Raw genomic sequence first — 15,966 nt, 5'->3', positions numbered from 1 at the left:
ATAATGCTTCATTTTTACTCAAATTTGTTGTCATTGGGCAATAGCCACTCGAGCATTGCGGGCTCTCGTGTCTATTGCCAGACAACAAATTTTCGAAAAACTGTTGCAATATTTTCAATTTATTCTCACTCTCTTGTGATATTATACCCGATATTTTTGATAATATCCCGTCATCAAGCATTACGTCAGATGCCCTTAGTTACTACGCAAAAATGAACATTCAGTGACATTAATAACAATTAATGTTTTACAACTTGCCATAGAGAACACCAAGAAACAGGTTTAGCAAATATTCAAGTGTAGATATCAATAAAATATTAGTTAAAATGATTTAAAAAACGGTTTGACTCTAAAATTCGGATCTCTAAAATTATTATCGACTTTTTGCCCTCGTGCCACTTTGATATAATTTCACTCCCCTTCGGGTTGTGAAATTAAAACTGTCAGTGTCACCCGGGAAACAAATCGATAATTTTAGAGCTCGCCTGCAATTACTACTGATAATTTGTAAGTTAAAAAATATTACTTGTCTCATTAACTTAAAAATAAATAATTACCAGCAGTAATCAAATAGGGGAGCAACAGTTAGTTGTTCTAACAATTATGTTTGAAAATAAAAATTACAATGAAATGTACAAATAAAGACTAAAAGTTTAAATAATATGAAAAACCATTTTTGAACACAGCAAATGCCCCAATGTCACCGAAAATGATAATTGTCAAAATTCTTAGTAAATAATGTATCAAAGACATCCCAAGCAACCAAACGAAGTTTTTATAACGTAGATAACACGTCATAAAAATGACCAATTGACGTGTTTCTATGACGTAGTACTGACGTTGAAAATCACGTGTATTTGTCTCATCGATTTTGTCTCATCACAAATAGTATAAAAAATAGGTAAAATATGAAACCTATAGGCCTACTTCCCATGTGTCGAAGATGTACTACCACTTGTTTAAGATCGCTTGTGCGCTAGAAGCAACATTGATTCTGCATGATTGTACCAGCCCTCACATTATAGAAAATTCACTAGTTATACAGGGTGTAACAAAAATACAGGTCATAAATTTAGTCACATATTCTGGGACCAAAAATAGTTCGATTGAACCTAGCTTACCTTAGTACAAATATGCACATAAAAAAAGTTACAGCCCTTTGAAGTTACAAAATGAAAATCGATTTTTTCCAATATATCGAAAACTGTTCGAGATCTTTTATTGAAAATAGACATGTGGCATTCTTATGGTAGTAGTATCTTAAGAAAAAATTATAGTGAAATTTGGACACCCCATAAAAATTTTATGGGGGTTTGTTTCTTTAAACCCCCCCCCCCCAAACTTTTGTTTACGTTCCAATTTAATTATTATTGTAGTACCATTAGTTAAACACACTCTTTTAAAAACTTTTTTGCCTCTTAGTACTTTATCGAAAAGTCAGTATTTATCGAGATGTTTTGAATATTTTTCAAATCCACCACATATTTGTATATGGCAAAGTACGATTATGGAGACTTTGTAATAATATGAAAATTTATTTATGATTTACATTTTTAGGTATATTTTGAACATATAAAAAAAGAAGCAATATCTCGATAAAAAGTGCCTCCTCGAAAAAATACAAAGAGGCAAAAAAGTTTTAAAAACACTGTGTTTAACTAATGACACCGCAGTAAAAGTTTAATTGGAACATACACAAACATTTGGCGGGTTTAAAGGAACAAAACCCCCATAAAATTTTTATGTGAACATATTAAAAAAGAAGCCACAACTCGATAAAAACTGCCTTATCGAAAAAATACTAAGAGGCAAAAAAGTTTTAGAAATATTGAGTTTAACTAATGGTACCACAATAATAATTTAATTGGAACGTACACAAAAGTTTGGGGGGGTTTAAAAGAACAAAACCCCCATAAAATTTTTATGGGGTGCACAAATTTCACTATAATTCTGTTTTAAGATGTTCCTGCCATAGGAATTATACGTGTCTATTTTCAATAAAAAATCTCGAATAGTTTTCGATATATTCGAAAAAATCGATTTTCATTTTGTAATTTCAAAGGGCTGTAATTTTCTTTATGTGCATATTTGTACTAAGGTAAATTAGGTTCATTCGAACTATTTTTGGTCTCAGAATATGCGATTAAATTTATGACCTGTATTTTCGTTACACCCTGTATATACCTACTTACTGTGTCAAAACTGAAACAACATATATATGAAACTAATAAATAATTTATTAACAAATTATCCAGCATACTTAATATCTTAATTTAACGCTGTCTTAATATCTTCATTTAACACTTAATTAAAAACAAATAAACATAACCTCAAATAGTTGTCAAGAAGAATTACTGCATTAAACTAACTCACTGAGCAAAAACGCATAAACATCTCTTAATTAACACGTTTCTTCAACTAAATATCTAAATGAAAAGTCTTATTTTATTACACAAGACACAAACCGCGTAAACAATAAATGAGAAATTTCTTATGAGTTATGAACATTTAGCGAAATTGTTGGAACATACCTAAACGAAATTGTTTGGAGTCAATACAAACAAGCAAGCTCCTCCCAATTTTGTGACGTCAGACTTACGCTGTCTGAAATTAAAACGTTTTTTAAACGTAATTTTAACGTCATTAATCTTGCGTATTTAAAATCACCTACAAAAGACGTCTATATGACGTAATGTTCAAGCACGTGTTATATTCAACCAAAAACTGACGTTTCCTCAACGTTATATTATGACGTCACTTGGTTGCCTGGGATGTTGTATCTCTTATACTTGTTTACCTAATTGTGATTTCTATGAACAAGCCGCTTACTATACTAGTTTCTGAAGTAAAAAGAGACCTAGCGTAAAAAGTAATTCGTGAATAGTTTCATGCGTGTGTAAAGATCCGTTGGAACAACTGTATAATTATAAAATAGTAAAAAGTGAATACTTACCTTTATGTAAACATATATGAAACAGTGCAGAAGTAGCAGCTAAAGCTAATATGGTCCATAAACTAAATACTTTCAGTCTTTGCTTTCTATATTTCTGCATGGATATTATCAAAGAGACAAATATCATGCCCATACATATTAATGAAGCTAATTTGTAAGTAGGTGTTGAAGTAATTGAGTGCTTGAAGACAGAAACAATTACAGAAAGTGGAAGTAAAAATTGTATCCAAAGACCATTGCTGCTGCTTGTTGGTCTAAAAGCATAAAACAGGTAAGAAATTAATATATCAGGAGCGTGGATCTAAAAGGGCAAAAGTGATAAAATGCTGTTTTGGGGAGACTGCTTTGGAAGATTCTTATACAGAATGAAAATGATCTATAGTTATTACCAATATTTTTATATTGCAACATAGTCCAGGCTGTATCGTCGCCCCCGTCAGGTAAATTATTCCGATTCGATTTTTTTGCACAAACTTACTCAAAAAGAGGTCCTTATAACAAATACACAGGATGCCAGGGCCTCGATTTTTGACCCTTCGCTTCGTTATCAAACGTATTCGTTTCGTATCTGTTTAGTATACGAAGCGAATACGTTCGATAACGAAGCGAAGGGTCAAAAATCGAGGTCCAGGCGGTACCGTGGTCGAAAAATTGTTTAAACTATTTAAACAAATTCACAAAAACAATTTTTTCACTTCGGATAAATTTTTTTAGATCGTTTGGGTCGTTCGGAGCAAAAAAGGTCTTTTGTAATTTTTCTCTAAAATTGATTGTTGTCGAATTATACGCGATTTAAAATGTGAAAAATGCGAAAATGGCCATTTTCAAGGCTTATACAGGGTGTCCCGAAAAGATTGGTCATAAATTATACCACACATTGTGGGGTCAAAAATAGTTCGGTTGAACCTAACTTACCTTAGTACAAATGTGCTCATAAAAAAAGTTACAGCCCTTTGAAGTTACAAAATAAAAATCGATTTTTTTCAATATATCGAAAACTATTAGAGATTTTTTACTGAAAATGGACATGTATTATTCTTATGGCAGGGTCATCTTAAAACAAAATTATAGTGAAGTTTGTTCACCCCATAAAAATTTTATGGGGGTTTTGTTCCCTTAAACCCCCCCCTAAACTTTTGTGTATGTTCCAATTAATTCATTATTGTGGTACCATTAGTTAGACACAACGTTTTTAAAACTTTTTTGGCTTTTAGTATTTTTTCGATAAGCCAGTTTTTATCGAGATGCGGCTTCTTTTTTAATCTATTTACATAAAATTCTTATGGGGGTTTTGTACCTTTAAACCCCCCAAATGTTTGTGTACGTTCCAACTAAACTATTATTGTGGTACCATTAGTTAAACACAGTGTTTTTAAAACATTTTTGCCTCTTAGTATTTTTTTGACAAGTCACCTTTTATCGAGATGTAGTCACTTCCTGACTTTCATAATAATAATTGTTAACCGAGATATTTAGTTATTAAGCCTTGACAATGGCCATTTTGGCCTTGACAACAATTAATTTTAGAGAAAAATCACAAAAGACCTTTTTTTGCTAAGAATGACCCAAATGATCTGAAAAAAAATTTGTTCGAAGTAACAAAATTATTTTTGTGAATTTGTTTAAAAAAAAATTGTTTATATACTCTATCTCATATTATGTATAAGTTTTTAGTTTATGAAAACTGTCATAGATAGCAGTACGTGAAGGGTTTAAAGTGTGCATGAAGTAACAATGTATTTTAAATGGGATTTAGTTTTTCGCACTGTTTTTGGCACACTTTCATATAATCAAATATCCTTAACTTTCGAGTTCTCATGGTGATGACATGTGAGCAATAAATTACAACAAAAGTTTTGATAGTTTTGTAGTTTGAAAGAAGTTTGAATTTTTAAATGTCAAAGTTCTAAAAATTGTAGAATAGAAATTTCCAGTGACGAAGATTTGCAGTTTTTTTATTTGTTTATCGTAGATAAAATATTGTATGAAACTGTGCGTGAAGTACTTTTTGCGCACTTACGCGATGTATAGCACTCGCCCCGCTCGTGCTCTAAACATCGCGTGCGTGCGCAAAAAGCATACTTCACGAACCGTTTCATAAATAACTATTAAACAATTTTTCAACCACGGTACCTACTAGCACCCTGTGGATTTGTTATAAGGACCTCTTTTTGAGTCAGTTTGTGCAAAAAAATCGAATTGGAATAATTTACCTAACCCCCCGATAGGGGCTTCACGACCTTGACGTTGGTTCGGGGGCTTAAGCTGACTGTTCAGATAGGGCCGTAGTCTGGCGCAGGAAGTGGATCAAGTATGTGTGTACGAATGCATGGGATCTCCCTAATAAGGAGCTCTCCGATGAAAGAAGGCATCCCCTATAAACGGGCAAGGCCTAATGCATGGTAAGTATGAAAGGATGTGAAACAACCTCGCCAGACCGGTTCCTGTCACGACTTAGCTCTCTGGAGTATCTGGGAATCTTTCCTAGGTACTCGAGAGACTAGGAATGTATGAACTGCTTCAGCGACCAAGAAGTAGCCCGCCCTAAGTTAACCCACCCATGTCTGGTTGTACCACTCCCCTGGCGTAAATTTAAGTAGAAGACCCTCTGGTCTTCACTGCCACATCTCCATTCTACGGCACTGTTCACATCGCCAATATATAGTCAACCGACCCGATATTATCTACCAGCTGTATCTATCCTACACTCCGAGTACAACCAGAAAATGCTATCCCTCCTTCATCCTTTTTCCCACTAAACCTACACCCCCAACACACAAGGTAAAGGTGTAATTGTACCGTGCCCAGGCCTGCATGGCAGTTGTGTGTCTAAATTGAACTGTCTCAAACGGTCGACTGGGGGAACCAGGCCACACCCCCTTTCATTTAAGGCCTTGTACCGGCACAGGGAGCGCTGCTGGTATGGACAGTTTATTTCTCCCATACTCGTGGGATCAATATGGAACCATGCAAAAATTTAAAAGATTTAACCCTAGGGGTCTCGCAGGAGAACCCAACAAACAATCAAACTTCCACTGAGACTGTTCGGCAGAATCTGGAAGAAAATAATCCCATCACATCGGGTAATAAAAATACTGAGGACGCAATGCGGACTCGTTTAAAAGATGCTGAGGATGAGGTTTCTCGGCCAAAAATATCTGGGGCACAGAGAAGAAAGCTTCGGAAAATGAGAGAACAGGGAATTGACACTTCTAAGGTCAAATTACCTCCTAGACCTCAAAATAAAACTCCTGGAAATGCCGAAATCACACAAGCTGTCAAGCGGACTGTGTCTGATAGAAGCACTCCTGAGGAGAAATTAATAAAAAAGAGCAGAACTGCTGCTGCCTCTTTCAAAAAGCTCAGCAGCAACTACAAAGCAGCTCTTACGGGAATAAAGACGGCAATAATTCCCAAAGAATACCCAGACATATCTGTAACGGAAAAAGACGTTGGGGCAATAAAAGAGGCCCTAATTAAACTTATCGATGAGGTTCCTTGCGCACCTCGTTACGAAGGTAATCGGCTCATGGATGGATACTATGGGTTGATATGTGCTGACGAGGAGTCCTTTAAGATCACAAAGGATTTCTTGGAAGAAAATACGGAGTGGAAGGTCGTTAAGGCTGAGGAACTCCCAAAATCGAAGCGTGTACTGATGTACCTTCCAGAGACTAAAAATGAGGATCTGAAAGTGCCACTGGCACGAATTGAAAAACAAAATCCTGAACTAAGGACCAGTCGTTGGGCAATTCTGAGTTCCAAACCAGCAACTGACGGAGGACTGCATGTGAGTCTCCGAATTGATAAGGAGTCAGAGGCACAGCTCGAAAGGCTTCAATGGAAGCCTTATTACCTTCTACAGCGAGCAAGTATTATACCGTTGGAAGAGGGTAAAGCAAGACAGGCTGGGAACATTGGGGAACCAAAACCTGCAACGATTACTTCCGAACTGCAGGAGGCCGAAGGGGAATCTATGCAGGTGGAAGAAATTACAAGAGGGCCTGTTAGAGACCCCAAAAATGAATAAACTGCAACATTAAGATCATACAGATCAATTTGCAGCACAAAAAAACAGCTTCGGCACTTTTGTGCCAGGAAGTAGCTGAGAAAAACATTGATATGGTGCTTATTCAAGAACCGTGGATAAATGAAGGTAAGATACGGGGATTAAATGTTAAGGGATGGGAACTAATTTTGGGAGTACCTGACAATAAAATCAGAACTTGTATATTTTGTAGATCTGACCTTAACCTGGTACCAGTTATGGAGCTCTGTACGGGAGACATGACAGCTGCCAGAATTAAACTGAATTGCAATGGGTTGGTTACAGAGTTGATTGTTGCGTCTCTTTACCTTCCTATTGACAGTAAAGAACAACTTCCAGGGACTAACATAGAGAACCTTCTAGAATACACCAATGATAAGCATACAGAACTTATCATTGGAGTCGACTCCAACGCCCACCACATCATTTGGGGAAGCAGAGATACAAACAATAGAGGTAAGTTACTTTTTGAGTACCTTTGCACTACTGAACTTGATCTTCTGAACAGGGGTAATAAGCCCACCTTCAGGACATCAAGAGCAGAATCACTAATCGACCTAAGCCTATGCTCTATGGGGATTGGGAACATAATATCTGACTGGCATGTGTCGGATGCGTTATCCTTATCGGATCATGCATACATATTCTTTGAGATAAACTCAGTCAAACCGGAACCAAGGTTCTATAGAGACCCTAAGGTGACCGATTGGGAATCCTTTAAGAGGGATCTTGGAACAAGGGTACGGAATTATCCTAAAAGGCCAAAAAACAATGTTGAGGTTGAGATGGAAGTAGACTGGTTGCAGCATGCAATAGTCGTCTCATATGAGGAAAACTGCCCGTTAAAAGAAAGTCGCCCTCCCAGGCAAGTAACTTGGTGGAATAAGGAGCTGTCTGATCTCAAAAGAGAAACAAGACGGCTCTTCAATAGGGCGAAGAAATCAGGTGATTGGGAAGCATATAAGGCTAAACTGAAAACCTATAATAAGAAAATCCAATCCGCTAAGGAAAGATCCTGGAGAGAATTCTGTGAAAACATTGAAAGTGTACCTGAAAGCGCCAGGGTTAACAGAATCCTCAAAAGAGATAACATTAACAAACCCAAGTCAATGAAATTGCCCAATGGGAAGTATACGGACACAGAGAAGGAGGCTGTAGAGCATCTTTTAAGTGTTCACTTTCCAGGGTCGACGCAATTGACTGCTAATAACAATCATCAAGCAAACAATAGCCCAACCAAAAGGGACTGGCTGACCTCTGACGAGATCTTTGGTTCTCACAAGGTCAGATGGGCTATTGAAACTTTTGAACCTTATAAAACTGCGGGACCGGATGGTATATTTCCTAAGCTTCTCCAGGAGGGTCTGGAAATAATCATGGGTCCCCTGATCACAATATTTAGAGCTAGCCATGCTCTGGGATACATTCCCAAAGCTTGGAGAAGGGCAAGGGTGGCGTTTATTCCCAAACCAGGAAAAACAGATTACACCTTAGCAAAATCCTACAGGCCTATAAGTCTGACCTCATTCATGTTAAAAACCATGGAAAAAATCTTGAACGAACACATCAAGAAAAACAATTTAAATGAAAATCCACTGCACCAACGGCAATGGGCGTATCAGGCAGGGAAATCAGGTGAAGCCGCCCTGCACAATCTAGTGTCGGAACTCGAAAGGAGTCTGCATCAGAAAGAAGTCGCCCTTGCTGCATTTTTAGATATAGAAGGTGCATTTGATAATACCTCAATCGAGTCTATACAAAGCGCACTGGTGAGGAAGAAAATCAACAACACAACATGCAAGTGGATTATTCAGATGCTTCAGAGCAGAATAATATCCACAGATACGCATGAAGATACCATAAATCTGAGGGCAACTAAGGGATGCCCTCAAGGCGGTGTATTGTCACCGTCATTATGGAACATAGTTGTCGATGATCTGATTCATGGGCTAAGCGCCCAAGGAATCTGGGTCCAGGGTTTCGCAGATGATATCGTGATAGTAACTAGGGGAAAATTTCCCAGCACTGTTGCGTATCAGATGCGATATGCCCTTCACTACATAGAGAACTGGTGTCTGAAAGAGAACCTCTCCGTGAACCCTTCTAAAACTAAACTGGTAGCCTTTACAAATAAGAGGAAGCTTACTGGACTGAGTGAGCTGAAATTATTTGGAGAGGTACTGGAAAGAACCAATGAGGTTAAGTATCTAGGGGTAACCCTGGATTCGAAACTCAATTGGAATACTCATATTACCAATATAACCAATAGGGCTAAGCGACTCTTCTGGAACTGCAGACGAGTTGTAGGTAAAACCTGGGGATTGAAACCAAAGGTGATATGTTGGTTGTACACATCAGTGATACGACCGACAGTTACTTATGGGTCAGTACTCTGGTGGAGAAAGACGGCTTTGCAATCTTGTGTGACCACTCTCACCACCCTACAAAGACAAGCGCTTCTAAATATAACAGGAGCCTTGAATAGTACAGGAACGGCTTCATTAGAGGCTATCACAGGTCTCCCTCCGCTGGAATTGTATATTTCGGCGGTAGCCTTTATGACCATCCTGAGGCTCAAAGCAAACAATACTTGGAGGCCAAATTATGTATTGAATAGCCACACAAACATTACTGGGACTATACTTGAGGAATACATCTTTATGATGAACTTAGATATGATGACACCAGAACTAATCTTCACTGAGAAGATTAACACAATTATACCATCTAGAGAACAAAAAGTCCCAAACATTAATGGAGACTTAATATGGTTCACTGATGGATCTAAAACTGCCCATGGTACTGGATCAGGAGTCTTTGGGCAAACATGTAACTATAATAAATCTTACAGCCTAGGTCAACATACAACGGTGTTCCAGGCTGAAGTTTTTGCTTTGGTGGCCTGCATTGATGAAATAATTGATGAGGACCCTAAAGCTAAGAGAATCAACATTTACACAGATAGCCAATCGGCTATTCTGGCTGTAAAGAACCCTCTCACCAAATCAAAACTGGTGAGAAACTGCAAAGCTCTCCTCAATAACCTGGCAAAAGACAACAAAGTGTCTTTAATATGGGTGCCGGGTCATGAAGGGGTGCATGGGAACGAACGAGCAGATATGTTAGCGAAACAAGGCTCGAAAAAAACTTTTGAAGGCCCAGAACCTTTCTGTGGCATCACTAAAGATGCTATGAAAAACGAGGTTCAGAAATGGCTGATAAAGAATCATCAAAATAAATGGAGAACCACTCAAGGGCAAATCCAGACTAAAAAAATAATCAAGAATATTGATAAAAAACTCTCGAACAGTTTGATGAACCTCAATAAACGAGAGATCAAAACGGTCACTGAAATGGTGACTGGACATTGTCGTTTAAGAAATCACCTATACAAACTAGGTAAGGTGAATGAACCATGGTGCAGAAAGTGCGAAATGGAAGAAGAAACTGCCATACACATACTATGCTATTGCAGTGTGCTAGATGATGTAAGGCAGAACTTCACTGGTCAAATGAGGTTTGAACCAGAAGAGATCTTAAAACTACCAATAAGAAAACTGTTGGCCTTCGTTGAGGCCACAGGACTTATTAAAGTTTAAGGAGAAGAACAGGGTTTGGTACAAAGGTCTTATGACCAAGTGCCAGAGACTAACGAGTCTCGCCTGAGTTAAGAAGAAGAAGAAGAATTTACCTAACGGGGGCGACTTACCCAATTGTTAAGTAAAGTTGTTTTGATAAAATGAAAACTTTTTGAGTTATTAGCAGAAAACTGATTAAGAACATTGATTTTTTCGATATAAAACTAACACTTTTGATAGCGAATGAATCGAAAACTATTAATTTTATCAAAAAAATGTATAGAACGTTTTTTGCTTATAATGAATGTTTTTACCAACTCTTGCGGTCAAAATATAATAAAAATTTCCACCTTTGAGATGGGGTGGCAACCACCCCCATGGTAAAAGCGCCTTTCGGCATCATATAGATTTTGATCCTTGGACTATCCACTAATTATTCTCAAATTTTCAAGCAAATCGATCCATTCTGTAAAAATTGCGAGGTTTTGTCCTATTTTAATCTTCATTACTTGGACTATTTCACTTGAATAGTAAAAATAAGCCTTTTTTTTAGACACTATTGGTTGTCCTTGAGTATTGATTTTGGATGCTAAAATTTGCCAGATAATAATGATTTAAAACACAGAAATTCTTCTTGATTCATTTCATGAACAAAAATTGGTGGTTTTCTGAGTATTAGATGAAAAAGGTTAGCGCAGTCTCTAGGAATATCTAACCTTGCAGTAGTAGAATTTTTAGTTTTTTCTACTGCAGCATGTATAGTGTCTACTTCCATGTGAGTGTGTCCGGGTGCTACTTCTTCTTACTCATAATACTTATGCCCGATTTCACCAACGATACCTAAATATTTAAGAATTACCTAAGTGGATTTAGGTACTTCCTAACTCTAAAACGGATTTCACCATACCATAAGAATTGCCTAAACCGCTTAAGCATTACCTTACGTTAGGATACGGTTTTCGATCTCCCTAAACTTTAGGTATTACTTATCGTTGACAGTCAGGTTATATTTTTACAATTTTGACTAATATGTACTTGTGACGTTTGTCAATAATTTGATTCTTACCTTAATTTTTCTGTTATACTGTAATAATATTAGGTATATTAGTCGTAATTTTGTGTTATCTTTTATATTAATAATATAATATGTGTTGGAAAATATAGAAAATCGTTTGGAGTTTTTTACAGGTCTATTGTCAAAATTATGTAGTCTACCTACTACCTAACAAACTAGTGTTGTGTTTCAAAAACTCATTCATAATATTACTAAAAGTCTATCATTAAAATTTAATAATAAAAGAAGCAATTTTTAACATGGTATTTATTTTAAAATTATTTCATTAATGATAATTCACCTAACTTTAATTTTTCGTCATATAAGTGAAATTTACAACTCTTTTCTTTTCCTCCATTTCACTGCACATATACAAATAACATAAAAAACTTAACAAACTGAATTCACAAATAACTATAACTACTAAATAAAATAACTATACGCTGTGAGCTCGTACGTAGAGGGGATATTTACAAATTCGCGAACGCCAGTAGTGACAAGTTTGTAAACATTTACTGAAAATTTGACATAAATGTCAAAGTGATTAATTTAAAATTAAAAACATTAATTATAAACAATATTAGTTGGTCAAAGCTGTGGTATATATTTTTACCTTAAATATACTTACGTTTTAAATACTGAATTTAAGTTTTTTTAATGTTCCGTAATATCTAATTATAAATAATCTATTATAATCTTAGCGCCATCTACACCATTATTGTCAAAGTATCCGAAGTAAGAAATTGATATTTTATCAATAGAACGTCAAAATGATTAGAAAAATCTTAAAAAAATCGATTACAATTTAATTACTTTTTTGCGTTGTAAATATTAAGCGATAACAATTAAATAGTAAATTTAAAAATTACCGGTAAAAGTTGAATTAGTAACCGCTAGGAGTGACACCAGCGAAGCTCAGAGCGTATAACAGTAGGTACAAAACTGAATAAAACCAACTTAGCAAACAATTTTGACAAATAATCAAAAAAGTAAGGTAATGTCATCTTACTCTTCTTTTTATTTATCAAAAATAGTTCAAACGTACCCGAATTAATACCTAGGAAAGAATTTCCTAGATAAACAGTTCTTTTAGTTGTGAAACGCTATTGTTCTTAAGTACTGACTTAGGAAGTTCCTATCGATAAGAATTACTTAATAAGGCAACTGTTTAGGTATCGTTGGTGAAATCGGGCATTAGTGCCCTTCAGGGCATCGGATGTCTTGTTCTACCTTTTATCCATTTCTTCCAAGCGCTTCTATTGGTGGCCAGGTTCTTCATATCCCTCACACTCATGTGTCTCCTTTCACCTATATCCTGGATCTGGTCCATCCATGTCTTCCTCTGCCTTCCCTTTTTTCTTCTGTTTCCCATTTTGGCTTCATGTACCTTCTTTGTAAGTCTCTTTTGCTCCATTCGTTGTATGTGTCTAAACCAGCTTAATTGTTTGTTTTCGATCTTCCTCATTATCGGTTCTTGTTCCAGCTCTCTTCTTATATCTTCATTTCTGAATCTATCAAACTTCTTAACTCCAGCTATTCTTCTCATGTGTTTCATCTCGGTCGCATTTATCATTGATTCATGTTTCTTTTGCACAATCCATGTTTCTGCCCCATATGTCATTATCGGATTTACTATGCTGTTATATACTCTGAGTTTAGTTTTGTTGTTTATTTCTGACTTTCCAAAAATTGTATTATTTAAAGAGTAATACACGTTAGTTGCCTTCTTCATTTTATTAGTTACTGCCAAGTCCGAGTACTAGAAATTTGTAATAAATATCAGTCTTGCTTTCTTGGTGTTTGAAATTTTCAATAACAGTAAGAAGCATAACTGATAGTAAAATATTTCGATGTTGACCAGAGCAGCAGTGACTATACATAACGATTTTATTTATATGAGAGGGAATACTATTTAGGTAGGTGTATAAATAGACAGGAAGCAATTTCTTGTCCACCTCTTTGAGCTATAGTTTTATAGATATAGCATTTAGTAGAGTGTGTAGTTCCTTGCATCTCCAAAATGGTACTTACGGTTCAGAGTCCAAATTTTCTCTTATAGAATGAAATGCTGCTTTTTAAGTAGGGAGTGAGCAAACATTTTTGTAGGTCAAAACTGAAGACCACCAAATTTGGATTGTTTGAAAGCCAGTTTATCTTCCTCTTTCTCTTCAAAGAATTTTTCACTTTCAGGGTGGACTCTTTCATTTTCATCTGTAATGAATTTAATAATAATAATGATAGTCTCTCGTTTTATACCGCTCACGTGGCTTTGGGAGTATAGCAGGGTAGTCTGCTATATCTAGGGCCCACGGTATACAAGGAAGGTAACAGGGCCAGTGCTACGCTTCAACCGCCTATTATTACCCCTGGTTTTGCCCAAGGTACTCATTTTATTCAGGCTGGGTCGACCTGGGGCCTATAAACATTTTAAAAATGTCTAGTAAGAAGTAAAGAAATAAAGTAAGAAGTAAACACAAGTTAAATTCTTCTACAAAAGTTTGTTACATTTTTGAAATAGAAAGATCGTGAAACAAGTATTTCTTTGTAGTTGTCTCTCGAGAGTAGTAACCTTGAAATGAAGAAAACATCAGAATGTGTTATTAGCTTATTACATATTTCTCAACTTCCTTTATTTTTTGATGTTTTGTATGATTTCCACGATCATCGCTCGAGCAAATTTGATGTTAGGTTCCCTGATAAAGGGCTGATGTCAAATCAAATTGAAGGAGGTGGTGTTAAAAGAGTGACAAATGTCAACATTGGCCTGTATAGAAATAAAATTGCTAGAAGCATTGGGCCGAAGTCTACATTGGTCCTTTCTGCTTTAAAAATTAGTGTTCATTAGAGTTAGGCACTGGCCAAAAGTAATGCCATAAATCTGTTAATACTATATCTAGACTTTGGTCCCTTCGTATTGTTTATTTGAAATCTAATATAAAAATGCACATATGCCCAAACAGTCGTAGGGTGGCCGGTACTTTATGTCCCGATTAAACCCCGGTTAGCTGAGGTTTAATTGGCACAGAAAATACGGGCCCTAAGAATAACATACTTCATAAATACAGTTATAGTTATTATGGGCCATTCCACGAACATACGCCTGTTTTGGATTACTTCGACAACGAATATTTTACTGTGCAACATAAGAGGTACGAAAGTAAATGGCGCTAATAATTATTCCAATAAACAACAATGTAATCTGCAATTTGCTTTCGTTTTTCTTATTTTGCACAGTAAAATATTCGTTGTCAAAGTAATCCAAAACAGGCGTATGTTCGTGGAATAGGGTATACCTATAATTATAATAGTATGTATATTGTATATTATAATTGCATTTATGAAGTCTGTTATTCTTAGGGCCCCTATATTCTGTGCTAACCGTTAGCTAACCGGGGTTTAATCGGGACATAAAGTACCGGCACTAAAACTGACATTGGCCCCTTTTAGAACCAAGCTCCTGATATAATAGTCTATAAACGATTTATATTTACCTTGGTTTTAAGTTATTTATTCTAAAAAAATCTCCTTCCATTAAATTTCAGTTTGAAACCACGAGGAAATATGAATAATGTGTTTTAATTATCTCTACTGTCGCTTTTATCACATTTTATCTTGATCAATGTAAAAACTTTGTATTTTTGATGTTTCATTTTGACTTTTTAACCCTTAACCGCAACCTATCAAAGTATCAAATTAATCAAATTACAATACAAATTTACAATGTTTTTCAAACAGATTTCAAAAGTAAATATTGTACATCTCTTTTTCCTTGCAGTTGTTAATAGAGCAAATAGATGCAGGACTTGCAGGAATTGTTTAGCTAAAACAAAAGGGTTAATATTTTTTGTTCTTCTTCGACACATGAAAAACATAACATTTATCTCTTTTTTTTCTAACCGTATTGTACTAAAACAGTGACCTAGGCACAGGAACGGATTAGCACACTATTACAATATAATTTTTTTTTATTTAGCTAATGCCTCGACAACTAATGGTCATTGGCATGGTAGGTACGATAAATTTTTACAGTTAGGTACCTAGTGTCATGTGTAGTGTGTGTGTTGAGTAAGTGTCTTGTTACTTTGCAAAGTCGACGTCATTGTCTTTGCAAAGAGACGCTTAGGGCCGGTTGTTCGAACGCTAATCAAAAATAATCATGATCAAATATCTAATTACTGTCACAACTGTCAATGTCAACTTTGATTGGGTTGCTGAAAACTTACAATTGAAAAATGAAAAATTACAATCTGAAAAATTTACAATTATGAAATTAGTTAATCAATTATGTTAATAATTGTTATGTTAATTGATTAACTAATCTCATAATTATAAT

The 15,966-nt window shown here is 35.7% G+C and overlaps 1 protein-coding gene across 1 annotated transcript in view; it reads right to left on the bottom strand.

The window, feature by feature from the left end:
- LOC126890510 (dolichol kinase) overlaps nucleotides 1–15,510 on the bottom strand; it is a 73,797-nt gene extending 58,287 nt beyond the window's left edge. The window contains exons 1-2 of the mRNA XM_050659508.1: nucleotides 15,125–15,510; nucleotides 2,954–3,207 (exon numbers count right to left, since the gene is read on the bottom strand). Of these exons, the coding sequence (XP_050515465.1) occupies nucleotides 2,954–3,207; nucleotides 15,125–15,165 (295 nt within the window). The 5' untranslated portion in view covers nucleotides 15,166–15,510. The remainder of the gene's footprint in view (nucleotides 1–2,953; nucleotides 3,208–15,124) is intronic.
- Between the last annotated feature and the right edge of the window lie 456 nt (nucleotides 15,511–15,966).

The sequence above is a fragment of the Diabrotica virgifera genome, chromosome 8, assembly GCF_917563875.1.
Source record: "Diabrotica virgifera virgifera chromosome 8, PGI_DIABVI_V3a".
NCBI lineage: Eukaryota > Metazoa > Arthropoda > Insecta > Coleoptera > Chrysomelidae > Diabrotica > Diabrotica virgifera.
The sequence above is the reverse complement of the archived record's forward strand: the minus strand, read 5'-3'. Positions and strand labels throughout refer to the sequence as shown.